Below are 21,645 nucleotides of genomic sequence, written 5' to 3'. Positions count from 1 at the left end.
CACTGGAGATGTGGTGGGATCATGAGGATTTGGAAGCGGTAACTGAGGAAGAATCAAGAGAACTTTGGATGAAGAGACTGCTGATTCTAAAGCTGTGGACAATGGGTGGGTGATGACATTTAAGATCAGCAAAAATGGTAGCCCAGGTAGTCTGAAGCCAGGAAGAAAATCATATGGAAATTATGAACTACATTTTGGACAAATCAGATGTCAGCTCTCTACTGGAATCTGTATCTGGGTATTCCAGTAGTCAAGCAACTGGAAACAAATGTGTAGGCAGAGGAAGAAGTCAGGAGTGGAAATATTCAACAGTATGTGTGAAAGTTGAAACCATAAAGTACATAAGATCACAGAGCAGGTGAGACCCCTCCTGTCTCTGAGATACAGCTATGATCTGTACAATTCACATTAATATTAATCCATACTGCCGAGAGACATATTTCTGTTTTCTCTCTGGTTATTGAAATATGTTCTTTTTCAACTTCATACGTTTTTGATGTAATCTTACCCCAGTCAGAGTGTAAGCAACCTGTGACAGAGATGATATTTTATTCATCTTTATTTTACCTCCAAAAAAGTACTCAACAACCAGATGTGCCCTTTCAAAAACATTAGTTCCACAAGAATAGGTGTTTGCAAGGCTCGATCTCCAACACCTAGAACAGTATATGGCAGAGCACAGTTCAAAAAATATTGGCTGAATGAATAATAAAAATGACCTGATTTCACTAGGTGTCCATAACACATCAAGTGTGGAGACGTGACACATGTGTTAAGGATGTGTCCTCAAAGAGAATAAACATGACCAGCTGCTCAACCTTTATCTTCAGGAGGACTAACTGCTCATCCTAGCCCACCCTAGCCCAGCAGAAACACTTGAAGCCAAAAAAAGAAAATGATGCAGAACAAACAGCTTGTCCCAAAGGCCAGACTGAAGACAAAACATGGGATTTCTAGTTACAGAAGAAAATCCAAGCACAGCTCTGTAAAATGAGCACTGTAAATGGGCAAAATGTTAGACATACTGCTCGAAAACCCCGGCTATGCTCATTATTCCTAGTTTATTACCCTTGAATGGATGAGTGTGGTTCATCAAAAGCCCCTTCTAGGAATGATTTGGCCCAGGGTATATCAAAGTTCAAAATATGTTTCATGGGCCTCCCCGGTGGCGCAGCGCTGTGAAGCTGTCTGCAGCCTCTGCTGCATGGGTTTGATTCCCGGCCGGCCAGGGAGATACCCGCATGGTGCGACAGATCTCTTCTGTCTCGCCTGCTGTCTTCCCTCAGCAGTGTTTTCGGTCCATCTGCCTGTTTTGCTCCCCACTGTGTCTGGTGAATTCTCTCGCCCTCCCGCACCTCTGGCCTATCCCCCAGTTCTAGTATAAATAAATAAATCTTTTTAAAAAACAAGTCTCTTTATCGGAGTAGAAGTGATGGAAGGCCCGTGGCTAGGATGCCACAGGGCACGGTAGCCTGCTGAAGTGGACAGCAACACTCATCCTCCTTCAAGTAAGAGAACAAAGTCTGAGAGGGAGCCTAGGGGCTGAACTAGTTACATGAGCTCAAGTATCGATTATTCTACAGCAGCAGACAGCAGATCTGGAGACAGGAGAGCATTAAATTCCAGGAAAAGTAATGACAAAAAGAAATGGAACAAGTAGAGAAAGAACAAGATGACAACAGGGTGAAAGAACTCAGTATCATCAAACCCTGTGCTATGGATGATTCCTGCAACTGAAACTGTTACTAGTACAAGAAGAGAGAACTCCACCTAAGAGTCCAGTAGTCATCTAGTTGACAAAACGAACCTATTTTCTTACATGTTACTTTCCTAGTGATGCTATAACACAGTACCATAAAATGGTTGGCTTGCAGAAACAAAACTTGTTCTTGAAGCTTCAGATTTAAAATTCAGCTGCAGGCAGGGCTGTGCCCTCTCTGCGGGCTCTTGGGAATTTTTCCTCGCCTCTTCCTAACTTCTGGGGCCCTTGTGCAGGGTGCTGATTGACTTGCAGTGGCATCACTTCATTCTCGACCACCACTGTCACATGGACTCCTTCTCTGTCTCTGTGTCATATGACAGCTTCTGTTGAGGGTGGCAGTCGTTGTGTTCAGAGCCCTCCCTGCTCCAGTGCAGCCTTCTAAACTTAACTACCTGTGAAGACCCTTTTTCCAAATACGGGCATATTCTGAGTTTCCAAGTGGACATGAATACTGAGGGAACACTATTCAGTCCATTGTGTGGTCCTCATGATGTTACAGCATCATGAAAATACCTGTAGAGATGTCTACGCCAGCAACCCTCCTGGACAGAACTGCAGCATTTCACGAACATCAGAAATTTTGCCAGACAAAAGATAAATGCCAGTGAAGGCAAGAAGGCAGTTCCAGGTACAACAAAACAACTTATTTCAGGTGAGAGCAAAATCTTTTTCTCATATTTTAAACATGTTAAAACAAGGAGATCAGCGTTTGAACTTACAGCAGCATGAATTCTCCAGCTTCGAAACAACAAGCACCTGTGCGGACTACTTTCCTGTGTAAGCACGGGGGTGTCATTCATTCCCTTGGGGAAAAATCACTCAAGCAATCTGAAGTATCAGCCTCACCTCCTGAGTATATCAAAAACAGAGACCACACAAAGAAGTCTAGAAAGTTGGTGTTTAAAAATGGACTCATTACTTCTGAATGAAATGTCTTATTTTACAAGTACACAAGAAAAAGAATTTTCTGATTAGAAAAGATACATAGGTACGCACACACACAATCCCTATATAGATCCCTACAAAAAGTAATGAAAATGCTGGGCAAAAAATCCATCCCAATCGAACACATCTGTACCCAAATCTCACTTTACACTCATCTACAACATAAGATATTCTGTACACTATCATTGAGCCCAAGCTCAAAAGACTCCGTTCTCTGTAAACCAGGAGGTATAGGAAGTTGGAAGATTTGCAATTCAGCACATTTTATAGGGTTTTTGGCACATAAGGGTTATTTTTAAAGTGGGAAAAAAGCCTGTCCTCTCCCTACCCCCAAACACAGCTGAGCTGATTCAGCACAAATCTCCCCCTAAAATAAAATCCCAGTTTGCAGAGCATAAGCATGGAAAGTTCCACCCCAAGGACGACATTTCAGAAACCTAACTGAAAAGATCAGGAGTGGGTGGATTAACACAAGCTGACCACAAATCATGTTATAAATGTAAGAACTTTCACCAGAAAACTACGAGCAACTTGGGAGTCCAGGGAACAAAGTCTTTAATAATGAGCAAAGCAATGTAAGAGTATTACTCAGAGGTATGAGACTCTCAGGATTCTGGTAGCTAATAATTCATTTCCCACAGGTGAACATAGAAAAATTTCCAGGAATGGAGCTGAAAGATCTAGTTTCTTCATCCAAGTTAAAGATGCTTTCTGAAGAGGATTATTACAATTCATAGAACACAAATCCACACGTCACCAAAGACCTGTGTACTCAGCTCAACACCCTTGTGGCCCCTAGAATCAGACACGTTTCACAATCTGCAGATTTGAAAAAGAGAAAACAGCAACAAAAAACTTAACATCAAAGAGCATGAGGTGGCAGCAGGGAGAAAAGTTACCTTGCTGAGAACAGTCAAGTTTCACAAACAACTCTAGAGGCATTTCTGTTAATTTCCTATAGCAGACATGGAAATGAATGACGTAAGGGGTACACGACTGGGATCCTTCCCTAAAACCAAAGAGTAAAGAGTGTCTAAAATGACCCCTGGTCTTCAATACAGAGACATTTCTTGCCATGTCTAAGTGGGAGAAGTCTTACTAGAAAAAGGCATGGTCAGAAATTATGTCATTCAAAACACCTCTCAATTTGATGATATCTTCATTTATTAAAAAAAAAAATTTACAGCCACATCGATGGTAACAGCTGGCACTGAAAAGACAAGGACAAGCAACCTCACATAAACCTGTCAATTTAAATCACAATGTATTCGCAACCTGAGAGCTGGTTTTGATCATTAATGTAAAGGACTTTTCCATAGTGTGAGTGAATCAAGTTAATATGAAGTGAAAAATGTGCAGATGACAAAAGGAATGTTTTGTTGTTTTTTTAAAAAAGATTTATTTATTTATACAAGAACCAGGGTACAAGCCAGATGTGTGGGAGGGTGAGAGGATTCACCAGAGACGGATCAGGGAACAGAACAGGCAGATTGACTGAAATACACTGCTGAGGGGAGCAGCAGGCGAGACAGGAGAGGTCTGCCACGCCATGTGATATCTCCCCGGCCAGCAAGGATCGAACCTGCACTGCAGAGGCTGCGGACAGCTTCATAGCGCTGCGCTCAACCGCCTGCGCCACCAGGGAGGTACAGCAAAGGGAATGTTTATAAAAACCAAACTAAAATACATCAGAGGTCACTAATAATAAGAACCCCCAGACTGCCGGCTTTGAACTTAGTAAAGCAGATTAAGTAAAACAATGCAAAAAATGGAACTTTTTGAGGAAATGACAACCCTGTTAAACAGTCAGAGAGAAGAGTGAAGGGATCCTACTCAAGAAAGCCCCATGGCCTTCAGCGGCTCTCACTCCCTGAGTGTGAAGGTGCTGCAGCTGAGGAACAGCACTCCTGGGGCCTTAACTGGTCTGGCCTTGTGGAGGGGAAGGAGCACTGAGTCTCCTCAACCTCACTCTGGCTCTGGATCAAGAATAAAAATCAAACTGTCCTTCTCTTTCTCCCAGCCTCTCCCAAAAGGTCCACCAATGCCAAGGGGTCAAAAAGAAAGGAAATCAAGTTGCAGCACTGGGTTAGCAGAGATGCCTACGACTTCACGTTGTCTGTGTAACTAGGAAGAGAACATGTAATCTGACACCAGTCTCTCTGAGGAGCAATTTGATGAAATGTCACTTTGCAGGTACACCTCAAAGACTAATGAGATAATGTCTAGAGGGCTGAGAGCATTCGGAAGGCTGATGTGTGTTGCTATCACCACCTGCTGATTCCTGTGGACTAAGAGAATGTGGCTGAAGAGAACCAGCATGTAAAGCATGTGTGAGATATAAAAAGTGACATTATCCCACAAGGCCCATGACCCTGGCTGTATACACGATACAGTCCACACAACAGGGCAGTGGGCCTTCCACAGGGCCTTGAATTTCAGAGTGCAATGATAACATAGTTATCTCCATAAAACTCTTACATTTCCATGAACTTGAAGCTCTTTCCCTGTAGAAATAGGAATGATACATATATCCTGCAGGGTGGCTCTTACCAAGAAAAGAGAATTCAATAAATGATAGCCCCAGCCCTTTAAATTAGAATAAACATTAGATAAAGGGCCATTAAAAAAAGTTTGTCTGGTTCACACCATAAATGGGAATGGCATGAAAAATATATGAAGGTGGGCACACCAAACAACTGAGTTCCAACTTCTAAATTAGGCCTAGACATTTTATCACACAAGACTATTGACAGGAGTTGGGTTACCAACCTGGATCATAAAAGCACATTAACCCAGAATAGAAACAGTATCACTACATAAATATCAACCATTTGCAGACCGATATGGAAGTCCCAAAATGAAGAGGCAATTTTACCCCCATTTGTTGCTCATGTGGCTAATCTGAGACACATCTGGTAGCATGATTTCTACCCTCCCTTCAAGGCCCAACTTTCCCTCTGAACACTATGGCATAGGCCCTGGTGTGGACTCTAATCACTCAAATATAATACATTTAAAAAGAGATATAAATATTAACACACAATCTTTCAAACACATTATTTAAATTGCAAAACTTGGTCTGGGGTAAATTACTGGAAGCAGGGAGTTGGTTGCAGAAGACTTCCTCGGGAAGTCATATTTCAGTTGGATCTTAAGGATAACCAAAAGATAAACAGGGGTGGGGAAATGAGGAAGATGAGGACTAAAAGGGATCCCAAAGAGAAGAAACTGCAAGTACTAAAGTCCCAAGGTTGGAGAGAGCAACAGAAGCCTCGTGAAAGCCAGAAGGTGAGTAAAAGGAAGGAGGGGCTGAGGTTACATCTGAGAAGCAGAGTCAAACCAAATTATGTTGGGCCTGTATGCCAAGGGAAGAAATGGAAGGGGAGGAGCATGCTGTGACTGTCATCTATGAAGCTCCTTTTAACTGCAGGTGGAGAGTAGACTAAAGAGAGAAAGAATGACTGCAGGAAAGCCAGCAAAAGGCTACAAGATTCTAGATGAATGGAGATATAAGACAAGGCAGTGCAATGCGGTGGGAAGAAGATACACCACACACACAACAGGAGTTGGTGAGGCAATGGAACAAGAGGGCTGACGGAAGAGAGCATCAGAGATGTCTCTGATGGTAACAGATGGTGGTGTGATTCCCGCAACACTGGAGGACACCACATCTTCCGATAGGTTATTCTGAGGATACTTTTGAGTAAGGCTGCCACACAAGGAGATCATTACTATCTTCCCCCAAAACAGGGACCTCAGGAAAGGCATATTTCAAAAGGAGAACACCAAAAGCAACATAAATTTGAAACTATTCCCTAAATTGATAATAGCCCCAAAACTTCCCAAGTATTATACTTATCAAGAAATATGCCCAATTGTAAGTGCCTAGAGGAATCAGTCTAGTTAAAAAAAAATTCAATGGCTTGAAAACCAAAGTCAGCCATTACTTTGCACACAAGTCTTAACCCCAAATGGCTTACTCAATAGAAACAGTGGCAAAAATATTTAGGTGGTAGACATGTATTTGGGGGCAGAGGTTTCTGGAAATAGGAAAGCCTGGACTGCATCTATTGTCAGGGCTGAATCTTCAATGTACTCTGGCTTCTTGTGACTCCATCTCTTGCACCATTTTTGACCCTCCAATTGTCCAAACAAGTTACAACTTTGAACACAATGGGTTCCCATGGTGACAGAAATTCTACCATTAAGGGACAGCAGTGACAGTGATTCATATGTCATTTGGAAATTCTGTACTATGTGGATTAAAAATATCTTCAAATTCTACTTTAGAAATTCTGAGATAGTCTGGGGAAAAAACCCAGTTTAGATCTCCATTAGTATCTTATTCCAAGGAGAATAAAATAATTAAGGCACAAATTCTTGTTTTCTATGGGCTGACCTGCTCTAAGCATTAAGAAAAAAAGTCTATACACATAGAAAAAAACTCTTCCTGCTATTAGAAGCAGGCTGTAGCTCTTGATCCTTTTAGGATGGCATCAAGATCACATTTATACACTTCTTGGATAGATATCATTCTGGAAAAAAAAGATGTGCTGAAGTTTCCATGAATTCCATCTTATGTTACAAGGGTCATGAAGAACCCGAAGATATTAGCAAGACAGTTCTTTAGCGTGAATATTCCTTAGTCAAGATTTTAGTGAAAGAACAGATGGCAGATGATAAACGGGGATGGGGGTGTTGGCAGTGTGGCAACTCAGGGAGCTTCTGAGACACATCCTGGATACACACGTATCCTTCGAGTCGCCCTCAAACCAGAAAACACAGACCGACACACACTGTAGCAGCTGCACATCTTCATTTCTGGAGACCAGAACCCTGATGCCACATCTAACCTAGTATCACCCAAATCTGCATAATGGACTGAAAAAAGCAGGAAAGTCTGCAGAACCAAAAATGAAGGACCCAGAAAAAAAAACCCTGTTACAAACTACATACCTTACTGTCCACACCTTACTGTCCTGCAACCTGAAAAAAACATGAAAGACCAGTACTATCCCGAATTCTCCTAAAGACCCCAAGTAGGAAGGCAAATCCTTCTCCCAGGTGACAAAAGCTAGGGAGGTGCATGGTTCCTCTCATTAAGGCTTTCAGCGCCAGAATGAAATCTTGGAAATGAATCAAAATGAATTTCTGCAAATGAAATGGAGGACACTGAATCTAACACAGGTCCTTAGCAGTTTGCCTTCAATCTTTTTTATCCACATAGTAGAAACCCCTTCAAAACTGTTTTTAACTATAGACTCTCCTCTCTGGGCTGGTCAAGTAAGAGTCTGAGTAGAGAAGATGGTTTTACCTCTATTATCCTGCTTACCCAGTGACAGGCGGCCCTAATCAGCTTTCGTGCACACAGGCACACATGCTCCCTCTCGGTGCCTCTTAATCACCATGTGCCACGCTGAACAGCTGCAGAGGTCTGACGGGAATTGGCAGAAATGTGCAATGATGTGCTAGCCACCCCCTGAGGCAGCAAGTGCCCTGCCTGCTCCCAGACTCCAGAGCACATGGGTGTTCACTGTCGCAACTGCCAGGCTCAGAAGACAGGCAAGTGGTTTCAGGTGGTGAGTCAGGAAAAGCAGTTTGCATCAGGAATGTTCCAGCCCAGCAGAGCTGAGCTGCATCCTACTCCCTCGCAGGGATACCGTATTCATCATTTTTACGATGTCACCATGGGGAACAAAACTTGGGCTCAGCACAAATAGAATCCAATCAGCTCTGATGCAGAGAAACCAGTAAACGAGGCTTTTCCCACCAAGAAGGAATCTAATTGCTTAAGAATTACCCGAAGTCTGACAGTTGAGGTCATTTCTTTTATCCTGAGATAGAGGACTTTACAAAGTGTGGGGAGTGGTATAGGGCGAGCAAAGCCCTGGTCTAACCTTCCAGGACCATTCAGCAGCTGCTGCAGGAAGCTGTGATCTCTGCCCCCAGGGATGACATGGAATCAGGGTGGGTAACAGTCAAAGGAACCAGGTGGGTGCCCTGACTCAGGCTACACCACTGGCTGCCTGGAAACAAACACACACTCCTGTGCCTGCCTATGTGATTTTGGATGGATTTCAGTGGAAGTGCACATTTGTGAGGGAATCCCTTGTTTATCTCTCTGCTATTGTTTATGAGCCAGTAAATGAGTGATATATCAACTTGGTGAAACAGAGTTGTTAGACATTCCATCAGATAACAGGAGATCTAGAAATTGAAAGAGGCTTAAAGCCATCATTCGCACTATACTTCAGGAATGAATACAACATTCTGTCAAGTTTTATACAATGACAAATGAGCCTGTTCTCTGAAAGAACACGAGGAGATTTTATACTCATTTTAGGGAATCCACTTTGGTTTTTCTAACTCAAAATTAACAATTTCATTTCATGCCCAATTTCAAAATCTTTGCTACAACTGATCATTCTAGTGACTTCAGCATAATAATACTGGCTATGTTTATGATACACAACTTTGGCCTTCATTAAAAAACTAGAGCCTTATCCAACCTGACACATTACCAGTAATTTCAAAATCTGCATTTAGATAGAGAACACTAATGTGATTTTAAAGTGTTATGGCCATCCCCTGGTGGCGCAGGCGGTTGAGCGTTGCATTGTGAAGCTGTCCGCAGCCTCTGCAGTGCCAGTTTGATCCCGGCTGACCAGCAAGGGTCCCACATGGCGCTGCAGACCTCTCCTGTCACGCCCGCTGCTCCCCTCAGCAGTGTACTTCGTCAGTCTGCCTGTTCTGCTCCCTGCTCTGTCTCTGGTGAATCCTCTCACCCTCCTGCGAATCTGGCCTGTACCCCAGTTTTTGTATAAATAATTAAAAATAAATCTTTAAAAAAAAATAAAAATAACTAAAAATAAAGTGTTATGGCCAGACACAGAGCAGAATGGCCTTGCCTTTCGAAAGATAAAATTGAAAGCATCAACCCAAAATATGCTGCTTCCCAGAAGAATCCCCAGTGAAACAAACAAAGTAAGGAAAAGACAAATCACAGTCCCTCCCCTCAATTACCATCAAGTCCCTGATCCCATTCATTTCCTCTGTTTATCAAGGACAAAAAGTACTGCCCAGGGTATTTAGGGTGAGAAGATCAGGGAAAATAAGTGAATGTCCAGAGGTTCATTCTCAGCCTCACAGAACTGCTGGTAACAGAATACAAGGAAATGCACTCAGAGAGACTGGGCTGTTGAGCTAGAATAGAAAGCCGCTGTGCTACACAGTTGGCCCCAGGAACTGCCAGGAAACCATGCACTCCCCTCCCGACCTGGCTTTCACAGCACCTGCAGAGGAAGCTGTAGGTAATCTGACAAGTCAGAAGTGGAATGGCATTCACACTATGGTGAATTTCAGAAGGCAGGCTCCAATTCCAGGACAGCCCCTCTTCTTGATAGAGATCCTATTCCTCCATATTAGGAGAGAAAAAAAGCAGAAACCTTTCCTCACTGGTAAATCCCACAGCACTGGTCTTTTAAATGGAGGTGGCCAGAGAGAACAAGAGAGCCATGTGAATGGAGCTCAGGGCAATATGCAATTATTGAAACTGGAATTGAGCCTGGACCCGGCAAAGAACATGTCGTGAGAACTTTGGCAATCACACTGTGGTCAGGGCCCCAATTTGAAACCTCTCCCAAGGGATACCACTTCCTAATAAATAGGCACACCTTTCCTCATATCAAAGTAATTCCACTTGACTTGGTGGAGGGGTGTCATCTGCTAGTCTCACGTATTCTAGCACTGGGGCCCAGCTCAAAGTATTCCCCAACCACTTGTAAATGTTTGTCAGCACATACCTTTTTCCCAATAAGCTTCTTCCGAAGAAATTCCCGGGCTTCAAACATGTAAGGAATGTCATACAAAGGACGGAGCTTCTTGTTCTTATCCTAAAAGCAAAAGAAAATATCACATCAGTAATGAATGGGGGAAAAAGAACATAACCAAGGGAACAAGATACTGGAATGCATCTGAAATAAGTTCTCAATCTCCCAGGATCCCAAAGTACTAGATACATAGTAAATGAGTAATAAATATTTAGTTGGAATGTTTATCAGGGAGCAAGATAATCTTTTTTTTTCCATGACAGGCTCAAAGATAAGCAACGGAATGTCTGTAATTACCCAAACTGGAACCAACCTAACTGTTCATCAACAAGGAAATCTCTGTATAAACTGCAGTAAAGAAGCCCAGTATTATGAACCTTGAAATATTTATAGATGTGCTATAAATTGAATTCTTGTAAGTCTTTATTAAGCACCAACCAACTATTAGCCCCATACTAAGCACTCTATATATGTCATAATCCTGGATTCAAAATTCTTACAACCTTACACAGTAATAGAAAAAATCCTGCAGATATGAATTAGCAACACAAAGTAGTACGTGCTAAATTACGTAACAGAGACTAGGGACTAAGTGCTACAAGAGTTCAAGGAACTGGAAAGAAAAAGGTAATCAGGAAATGTTTCACTAACAAGGTGGGATTTAATGTGAATTTGCAAGACAGGAAAGAACCAAGACAAAAATTAGACATGAAAACAAAAAAAGCAAAGCAGGCAAAAAGGAGAGAAGAATAAATATCTCAGTGTAATGTCTCGCCCTCTCTCTCTCTCATCTCAAGGGACCCAGGCTTCTCCTACTGAGGTTATTCCTTTAAGCAATGTAACTTGGAGATGATAGAGAGGGTGTAGACAGTGTTAAAAGTGTGAATGGATAACAACATAAGAGAAATGAGAACCATTTTAAGGAATGAATTAAAAGGAACAACAAGGAAGAGGGCAGAGGGGATAAAAGAGAAAGATCACAATATTCTAAGTCATGATGACAGGCACAAGAAGGGGTATGGAAGGCTGGAGGATATACACAAGAAAGAGGGAGGTGTTGGTGTGACTACTTTAAGGTCTCTCCCAATGTGCCCTAATTTCCATGACAACAGAGAACCTGTCCATTTCCATTGTTCTCTGTGACTAGAGTCAAGCACAATACCTCCCTTAGAGCACACACTCAATAAATAATAGTTGGCGGAATAACTACAGATGAAATATTCAGAATGCTATACAAAGAATAAGAATGCCAGAAGAACAGGACTGCAGCCACAGATTTGGGACTCTCCAGGACCCAGATAACATTGGGGGGCGGGGGTGGGAAACAAACAAAGGAGAAAATCTAGGGCTAACTCAGCCCTAGGAGCACCATGTTGCTTCCTCATCCTGTGTGGTTAGCCTCCCTGGCCTCCACCTGACAAAACACAGTATCTGTATGATCCAATCTACACTCAAAAATGTATTCAATTTTTTTGTTTGCTTAAATAGCCAAATGTGCCCCCAAAAGAACATTTTGATACCTAGGATTCATATTTAAATGAATCCTAATGAGGGCCTCCCTGGTGGCGCAGCAGTTGAGCACTGGGTTGCGAAGCTGCCCGCGGCCTCCGCGGCACTGGTTCGATCCCCGGCTGCTCCCCGGCCACCGGAGGAGGGTCCCACATGGCGCGGAGACCTCTCCTGCAGCCCGCTGCTCCCCTCAGCAGTGTACTTCGGTCCTTCTGCCTGCTCTGCTCCCCGCTCTGGCTCTGGTGAATTCTCTCACCCTCTCGTGCTTCTGACTGTACCCAGTGCATGTATAAACAGAACAAACAAACAAATAAATAAATAAAAACATGCCTCTATGAAAAAAAAATTTAAAAAAAAAAAAAAATAAATGAATCCTAATGACAAAGTTGAGGGTAAAGGAATCAGAATAGTTGTTTCCTCCTAGGCCCTAACAAAGCCCAAGAATTCAGAACATTTAAACATTTCTACTTGGTATCACCAGGAAAATCTCACATGAGAATATAGATAATTCTTTGAGTTTGAGCTTCATATTCATCATCCAACTATCTTCTGCTTCCTCTGGTTTAAAAACAAACACAGCAGCATCATTCCCCGCTCTTCTAGGAAGTTAAGGCAGCTGCAGAGATGAAGGCCAGTCTCCATTCCTTGCCCCAGAGAGCGTGTGGGAATGCACGCTCTGCACACGAGGAGCTGGGATGGCCAGGTTCGAATCCAAGTCCTGGGGAGGTATGATCTCTGTATAAAAAATGAGACATGGCCCTAAACTTGATGATCTTGAAAGGAATAATGTAACACTTAGATTTTCCTACAGGAAACAAAGAAAATGGGACGTAGGAGAGGCGCCTGGGCGAGAAGGAGGCAAGTTAGGTAACACAAAGACAGATGGATATGATTATGGATATTTTATAAACGTCCGGGCAGCCAAATGAAAACAGGGTCACTACTGCAGAGCTAAGTATAATAAATAAGCCCTAAAATAAGAGTTTATGATGCTGCTCAGTGACTCAGTGAGAATCTTGCTAGATAGAAGATGCGAGGTGCCGGTCATGAACAGGATTTTAATAAAGACAAAAATCAATGGTTACCAGAATCAGCCCCCAAGAATAAAGTGATACCCATGTATTCATAGCCACCAAACAATACAGGACAATCTATTTACAGAGTGTGATCACGCCAGTCTAACCGAATAACGTTTTTTTTAAATGAACTGCACAAAATATTTATCTTGCAGCCCCTGATGATTTTTCACAGAACCTGAATTTGTGGGCCTTACCTGTCTTATTCTAATACACCGCAGAGATGCAAAAGCATGTCAGCTGACTTGACACAGTGAACAAAAGGTAAGAAATGCAGCTCCACAAGCTTCACATGAAGAGCGTGGGGTGTGGTGCAGGCAAATGTGTGAAATGGACATCAAGACAAGCCTCCCTAGGACACCGGACAGCAGCAGGCCTGGTCAAAATCCACGCAAAAGAATCGAAGAAAATAAACAGTACACCAGCCAACATCCCATTAAAAAACAGGCAAACTTCAGAGTCTGATTATTTGTTGCTCACAAAGCTGTGAAAGAACTAATAGCACAAACAGAGAGCAAGATATCAGAAGTGAAAACGGAATGATCTTGCTACTCTAACCCTCAGAGCTAGTAGCTATTGACATCTGCAAACATCTTACAAGAGAGATATTAGAAGTCCCTAAGAAACCACAAAATAAAAGCAATTCTTCCAAATTACCAGGTACATAAAAAGCCTTTGAAATCTCTAAGAGGCAATTGAGGTATGGAATGTGTTCTGTGAAAACAGGACTTCAGTTGAATCTTGCCTGCTGAAAAGGACTGTCTCGTTTAGATTCTAATTTACATGGAAATATTTTTTAAAAAATAAAAATAGAAAAGAATGCTTGCTTTATCTGGTGGGTGGGTAACACACAAACTAGTATGTGCTGCATCACGGCTCCTCCTGAGAAATGCCACGGTCGGTAGGCCCTGTGAGGACTCGCATTAGATGGAGCGTCAGTCATGTCAGTCATTAGTAGCACTCACTGGCCTGGGAAGAGCCCCCGCAGTCAACTCTCAGAATCTCAAGACACACCTGGTTTTGGAACAGAATCTTCATTTTGGCTGACCGCCAACCTGAGGTCTCCGGTCATTACTCATTTGGAAGGAATGGAGGGAGCGCCAATCAAGGTCTCATTCTCAATCCCTGTTCAGGTCTAATTTTATCTAACCCATCCTTTAGCCAAAAAAAAAAAAAACCTGTAGCCAAAAAAATCTAATGACCTTGGTGTACTGCAGAATTTCTTACCCAGGACGGAATAAACACAACACAAAAAACAGACTGATAAATGTATTCCACTAAAATTTCGTAATGACTAGTGAAAAGAAATCATGAATGAAGTGAAAGGCCAAAAGTAGTCAATAAGCAAAATGCTTGAAAAGTAGAGCTGGATGAGCGGGAACAGGGATGCAGGGACGCAACAGTAATGTGATCAGGGTCCTCCTCCTCCTCACTGAGAAGATTATCTTGGCGCAAAGTGTCAAAGGAGGTACCCACATAGTCACCCGGAGAAAGGCAGAGAAAACAGTCAGTAGGAAAAGTCTTACTTTAGGTGCAGAGATACCGCTTGGGCTGCAGCAGAGTGCACCAAGGACAGCAGGAGGCGATAAAGACAGATCTTACTTGACATTTCAAAGAATTACTTTGGTCACTGTGTGAACAGACACTAGAGCAAGGAAAAGGTAGGGTAAGGAGACACCAATTTCGGAGATTGTGACAGTAATCTGGGCAGGAAATGATGCCAGACGATATCAAGGTGGTAGCCACGAGGGAGGCAACCTGGAAATAGCCCCAAAGTAAATCGTTGGAATGTGTGAAGCGTCAAAGAAAGACTCCAAGGTGACGCCAAAATGTGTTATCTGGGCAAAGGGAAATGTGGGCGGGGTCACAAGTGCAAAGGGGTAGGCCACAGGTAGAGTAGCTGGAGGGAGAGAAGGTGGCACAAGGTAAGCTCCTACTGCTTGAGAGCCAAGGGGAGATACTGAGGCGGCAGTCGGCTGTATGGTGTGGAGTTTCAAGAACCATCTGAGCTGGTGACATACATCTGGACGCTGTTGGCATACAGGTGGTATTTAAAGTCAGAAGACTGAAAAGGACTGAGTACTGAGGTGCTAGAACACTAAAAGGTAAAGAATAAGAAGGGATCCACAAGAGGAGAAGGGGAAAGAGCAAGCCATCTGTGAGGAGGGCAGGAGGAAACTACCAGAGTATTGGGTCCTAACAGTCAAGGGAAAAAAGTGAAGTGAGAAGGGAGAAATGACCAACTGGGTCAACTGCAGCCAAGTGAGGCAAGGAAGAGGCGGACTGAGATTTGTATGTTGGTTAAGCTAAGTGTCGGTCAGGTCATGAATACCTTAACAACAATAGCTCTGGTGGAGCAGTAGGGACAAAACCCACTGAAACCAGGGATGGAATGAGAAGAACTGGAGAACGCAAGTACATGCCACTCTTGTCAAAGTTGTGCCAGAAGAGTATGAAGAGATAATGTGGCAGCAGGCAGAGGTAGCAGGGTGGAGAGGTGTTTTTATTTAAGATGGGAGAAATAACAGTTAAGTGAAAGACACTTAGGTGATAATGTAGAAGAGAGGAGGAAACTGCAAAGCCAGTGTCCTTAGACAGGCATGGAGGAAACAGCTGTCATATTATAACGGCATCAACAGCACATCTTCAGATGTGTCGATGCAGAAACTGTTAGGTGGGGATATGGCAGTGAGATTTGCTAGAAGATCTCTTCTGATTTACTCAGAAAAGAAATGGGGAGAGTGACAAACAACCCAATAAAAGAATTGGCAAAAGGTATGTGCTGGTGTTTCAGAAAATAAGTCTAACTCGACATTAAGTGCATGAAAATAAAATATAACTTCATTAATGTCAGGGAAATAGATACTACAGGACATCCATTACACTGGCAAAAGTCTGAAAGGTAAGAATGTAGAAGGAGGAGGATGTACCCTGATGGGAACATGGCGCTACTTGGGGTCATTTTAAAATTGAAGACATGCATGCATCCTACAGTGGGGAATCCCACTTACAAGCAGGTAAAGACCCTAGAAAAGGCTTGCATGTGCAAGACATGTATGACAGTGTTCATGTTAACCACATTTATGGTACAGCCATATGGCGGAACTCTACAAAATGGTTAAGCTGAATAGATCGACATCACATACGAACAAATTGAAAAGTACTGATCATGAAGAGTTGCAAAGTGATCAGGTAGAATCCCATTTAGATACAAACAAAAAACAGACACAAGTGCCATTTTCATAGAGCTAGGTAAGTAGTAACAGCTTAAAAATGAACAGAAATGAAAGGTCACGGTTACTGATGTGGGAAGCACAGCAATGGAAGGGTAAAGAAGGGGACGGAATGGACTTGAGGAGAATACACAGACTCTAAGGCTTTATCTCTTTAAAAGAAAAAAGAAGACTCTAAAGCAAATGCAGTCTATCAAGGCTGTGAGGGACTGTCTGTTATATTTTTCTAGAGCACTGGATTTTAAGCCAAAATGTCTAAGGACAGGAAACCTCCTAGCTTCGGTCATCTTTGCTCACACTGCTCATAATATTGCATACTTTTATTCCTCTGGAGCAGAATAACAGACCATTCTTGTCCTGAGAAATGCATTATATTCCTATTCCCCCGCCCCCCCCCCGCCTCGAAAGGAAAAAAAAAAAGATTCCTTCATTGATGTAGTCTACCAGACAGAAGGGAATAATTTAACTACAAACATACTCTCAAATAACCGGGGTCAAAAAACAAGTTTGACTTCTTAAAACGAGACTTGAACAATAATGTATTAATTAAAGTGGCCAAACAGAATCATACTCTATGAAGTCTTAAAACTGACTGTTGAATTTAAATAACAACAGACATGATCAGATTAAAATGGGTAAAATTTCTAACAGTAAATAAAGGACCATCCCAGAGGCCTGCCACACATGCCATTTTAGTAAACAAAGGCTGTGATTTCCATTTGAATTATAGACTTAAAATAGGAACATTACCACATGCCCTGGGCATATTTACAATCAAGGACTTTTCAATTCCCTTGGCAGCCAGGAGACAGAATCCACAGGAATATCCACTGTTTTATGAACCTTAATATATGCACTAGTACATTTTTATAAAAGGTAGGCCAACTAACTAGAAAACTATACTAGAAAGGTTAAAATTTGAACCACCTTGGCCAAGAAAGGTATCTTATACAACTGTACCTACAGGAGTATACACAGAAGATTCATAGTCAGATCTTTCCCCAGGAGCTGTTTCAGAGAAAAAACTTCACTTCCTAGTTAGCTGAATTTTATCACCCCAATCCAAATGCCTCTTAAATGTAAATAGGAGTCTATTAAAGATACATGTTCTGCAAAGATATGAGACATTGAGGAGGGATGGGGGGAGGGAGAGTGGAGAAACAGGGGAGCACAGTGCAGGGTGGTGGAGGACTGTGGGTATTTTGGAGGTGGGAGAACTATGGTGACCACACCTAGGGGTGAAATCCTATACTGTGAAAAAATAAACACGGATATTTAAAAACAGCACGAAGAAAAGACGGTCTAGGTAAGACCCAAAGTCACTCCAATCACACATTTCATACAAGTCTGCAGGAACCAAAGGAGAAATAGTAAAATATCAAAAGTGAAACCAAATAAAAAGGAAAATAAACTGAGACCTGAGTTTCAGCTTAAAACACTCTAGTAATAGTGGCAAAACAAGATCCACAAATATTTCTCCAGCCCGACCATGGGAAGAATGCAGTCAGAATCAAGAGATAAAAGCTACCTGCCTGTGCCAGGGAAGAGCAAAAATAGGCAGAGCCTCTCGCGTGCCCACCATCATCCACAGTGGTCTGGGCCTAGACAGGCCACAGTAACAGCAGAAAAGAAGAGGAAGTGACAAATGCAAGAAACAGTCCCAGTTACAAATGTCTCCTGGCAACCAGCCAGAAGGAGAACAGTTTCACAGAATCCAAAGACGAAAGAAGCAAAGCAGATTTAGGCAGCTTCATGTCCTTGAAGGGACTCGAGCCGTCATCTGCAGTGCACAGCATATGATTATGTTCCACAGGAACTTCCACATCCCAAAATTAAAGTACCATTTCCAAAACCATCATGTAAGGGGGGAAAAAAAATCTGTCTCTGGAGACAGCTCTTCTACTCAATTACATTAGCCGACTAAGTGCTCTTTGAGAAGTACTTGTTATTTATTGCTTAGATGAAATAAAGATAAGGGAAGGAAAGGAGGCCCAACATGAGGACCCCATCCCCACAACCCAAGGCCCTTATGAAGACTTTGAGAATGAGCACCTGATAGGCTCTAAGGTCTCCCAAAACATTGTCCACATAGCGAACCCTATGGGTCTGTCCATGTAGCTACAAACACCTGTGCAGGTGTTGGAAAAAGAGGGGAATAACCCCCTACAGAGCTCAAGACCAAGGTAAGAGAAGGCACACAGGAAGCTGTGAAGCCAGCAGCAAAGGAGCTCCTGGACCAGGACTACAATCAAAAATAAGACTCTGGGACTACACCCGAACTTCATTTCTGTGCATAAGGACCCCTTCCAACAAGTCACAGAAAAAACCTTTTTCCCACCCACACCGAGTGCTATGAAAATAAAAATCTGCACCCAGGATGAACATTAACTCTGAGCCATCGTTCCTAGAGGAACAGAAGCAGCAAGCACTAAGACAGGGATAAAGGAGCCAGAAGAGGCACAGGATCCTTCATGAGAACAAAGCTCAATTTCAGCCCTTGGGAAGACACACAAAGACCTCGAAAGCAAACATTCCTCAAGCAGTAGATGGCAGTGAATGATCACGAGTAATGGACAGCTTGTTGCTGATGAGAAGAGGCCCCGGTTCTAAGCAATGACTGGCACAGCAGCTCCTGGCTTGCCTTACTTTCCTTTAAGATTTATCAATTCAAGAATCAGCTGTCATTATACATGATTATGTGCCACAGGAACTTCCACATCCCTAAAGTAAAGTACCAGGCAACATTTTTCTAAACCCTGTAAAAATCATGAAAAGCCTACTAAATATATTAACACAGATAAAAGCACCCCTCAGTTCACATTCAAGGAAATTGGAAAACCAAACCTACAAATTTAATGTTACTAAGAAGCAAAATTAGTTAAGTTTTATAACATCTAACACGGATGTTAACAAGAGTTAAAATGTCAAGAGACAAAGAGATAAGCCAAAGTTACAGCACTAATCACGTTCAGCCTTGTATTACCATAAATTAATTACTTCATATAGGTCTTATCTTCCCTACCAGACCGCAAGGGATGGTGTACAAGAGAGAAAAGATCTCCCTAATATGTACTTAGAAAGTGCCTAGCACTGTGCCATATTCCTGGAAAATGGTAATACAGTGAAAGAATAAACTGGGGGAACCAAAAGGGCCCATTTAAAAAATTTACTTCTGAAAACTCAAAACTACCTTTTTTAATGATGGGAATAAATCAAATTGGTTAACAAATATCAAAGTGAATTCTTAAAAAGGTAGGGAGGCAATATCACTGCAGATTCATGCCACTGTTAGCAAATGCAGCTAACGAATGCCACTTATAACACACTAGTTGAATGCTGACTTTGCCCAACGCTTCTACCTGCTGGCTACTGTTATCAAATACAGCAAAAAGAGAAGTAAATTAATGAATGACAATTAGATTCCAGACTACATTATCTCACTGCACAACAGCAAAATCTAGGCTCTCTGTCAGCAGTGATGCAAAATTAGTACTCTGGGTAGCTTCAGTATGTAATGTTAGAAAAAAACAAATTTATAAAACAGAAACAAGCCTATTGACCTGGCTAAGACTTTAAAGCAATCTTCTGCTATCTCTCCAAGTTTGACATAATGAATTCTATCACTTATGATCTTTGAAAAACACATACCCTCAAGCTGTCATTACCGAATAGTTATCAGAAATCCTTACAGAACACATTTAATACTATTCAGAGTTCAAAAAAGCTGAAATGATATTCTAATATCTCGTGTGTGACAGTTTAACACTAAAATAAATATGATCAGAAGATAAAATATTAAGGGGTTAATTTCCTCATGTGAGATCAGCATTCCCCTGAAATGGCGTGAATTTGAGATTAAACTTAAGCCTAAGATTAAACTTAAACCTAAGTAACAGTATTCACCGGGGTGGTGTTCTGTGGTTAAAAGAAAAGGGTAGTAATTATAGGGCCCATCCTTTGTTTGAGAAAGGCTAATGAGCTGAAATAAAGCTGACAGGTGAGAAGTTTTGTTGAGTGACACATTCTTCATATTCTGTTCCAAAAGGCATATGGAAATAAGAAAAAAAAATAATTAGTGTCTCTCTAGAAGGGCCTCTCGCTTCTGAGCTAACAGTTCTGAAGATATACTGCAGACATGAAATCAATGTTAACATAGGACCCTCCTTCATTGGAAAAGGACACACACACAAAAAAAAAAAGAAACCCAAGTTTACAAGTGGGAGGGAAAAAGTTGCGCAGAGCAAGAATCCTCAAAGACAAAAGCAGCCCCAGAGATCTGGGAGGTAATGGAAACCAGCAGAGACCAGTATATCACAACTGGCTCTGCCCTTCTGGAACTTCTCTCCTTTTCACTGGAAGCTCATAATTAACCAGTTGGCCCCAAATCATGTTTTCTAGTAATGGAGAAATCTTCTCCCACACTTCTTACCCTTCATCCCCAGGCTAAAAATGGAGAGCCAGGGCTCTAGGAGACAACCCTGTTACTTAAAGTACAGGCGAGCAGCCAGATGAAACCCATCCAGCACAGTGATGTGCCACAAGCACTCCCACAGTTCTAGAAGCGGAGGAACAGGAGGAAAAGAAAATAAATCTCTCACAATAGGGAACCAATTTTCTCTGTAACAGACAGCAAGATTGGGTGAGCCCATTCAGAAGATAATGTTTTGTTAGAGAAATGCTTCTTTGTGAATGTCTTCCCTTCTTCACCATATTAAAAAATAATAATTATTAAGGTTTCTTCCTGGAACAACACAGAAGGGAAAATGATGCTGGATATGACACCGTTATTTAGCTGGTGCCAGTGGAACCTTCAATTGAGCCAGATTTCCAGTCAAATTTGTGCAGCAAATTGTGGTGCATTTCAAAAAATGAGACTGAATTATGTACGTGCATGGCTTAAGGTCTCCCTTTAGACACTGAATTTCTGTTTTGCCAGTTGCATCAGTCCAAGGTCTGTATCAGCTGGCAGGTCTAGTGCCACATATTTTATACACCAAATTCAAAGTACTCTCAGCCAGTGCGTAAATATTCAATGAAACGAGGCTTATACCTTTCAGGACAGATGCCATTTTAACCACAGAGAACAAAGAGGACTCTCTTTTACCATACGGTCTACAACATGTCATCAATCAGACAAGGACAACATCTATCACACACCAGGACCACGAAGAAATACAGGCAAATGAAGTTCTAAGAACTATAAACGTTCAAGGGGATCTAGTACCAACTGGCATGGCAATTTCATTATCTACACATACAGTGAGTGCAGCCCCCAGCTGGGGGGGTGGGGG

General features: G+C 42.1%; 1 protein-coding gene across 1 annotated transcript in view; it reads right to left on the bottom strand.

Moving 5' to 3' along the window:
- The window catches only part of SND1 (staphylococcal nuclease and tudor domain containing 1), a 408,553-nt gene that overhangs the window by 251,342 nt on the left and 135,566 nt on the right, over positions 1 to 21,645 (bottom strand). The window contains exon 11 of the mRNA XM_037512772.2: positions 10,510 to 10,599. Within this exon, the coding sequence (XP_037368669.2) occupies positions 10,510 to 10,599 (90 nt within the window). The remainder of the gene's footprint in view (positions 1 to 10,509; positions 10,600 to 21,645) is intronic.

The sequence above is a fragment of the Talpa occidentalis genome, unplaced genomic scaffold, assembly GCF_014898055.3.
Source record: "Talpa occidentalis isolate TD23 unplaced genomic scaffold, MPIMG_talOcc4v2.1, whole genome shotgun sequence".
Lineage (NCBI taxonomy): Eukaryota > Metazoa > Chordata > Mammalia > Eulipotyphla > Talpidae > Talpa > Talpa occidentalis.
Note: the sequence above shows the minus strand (reverse complement) of the source record. Positions and strands in the feature narration are given on the sequence as shown.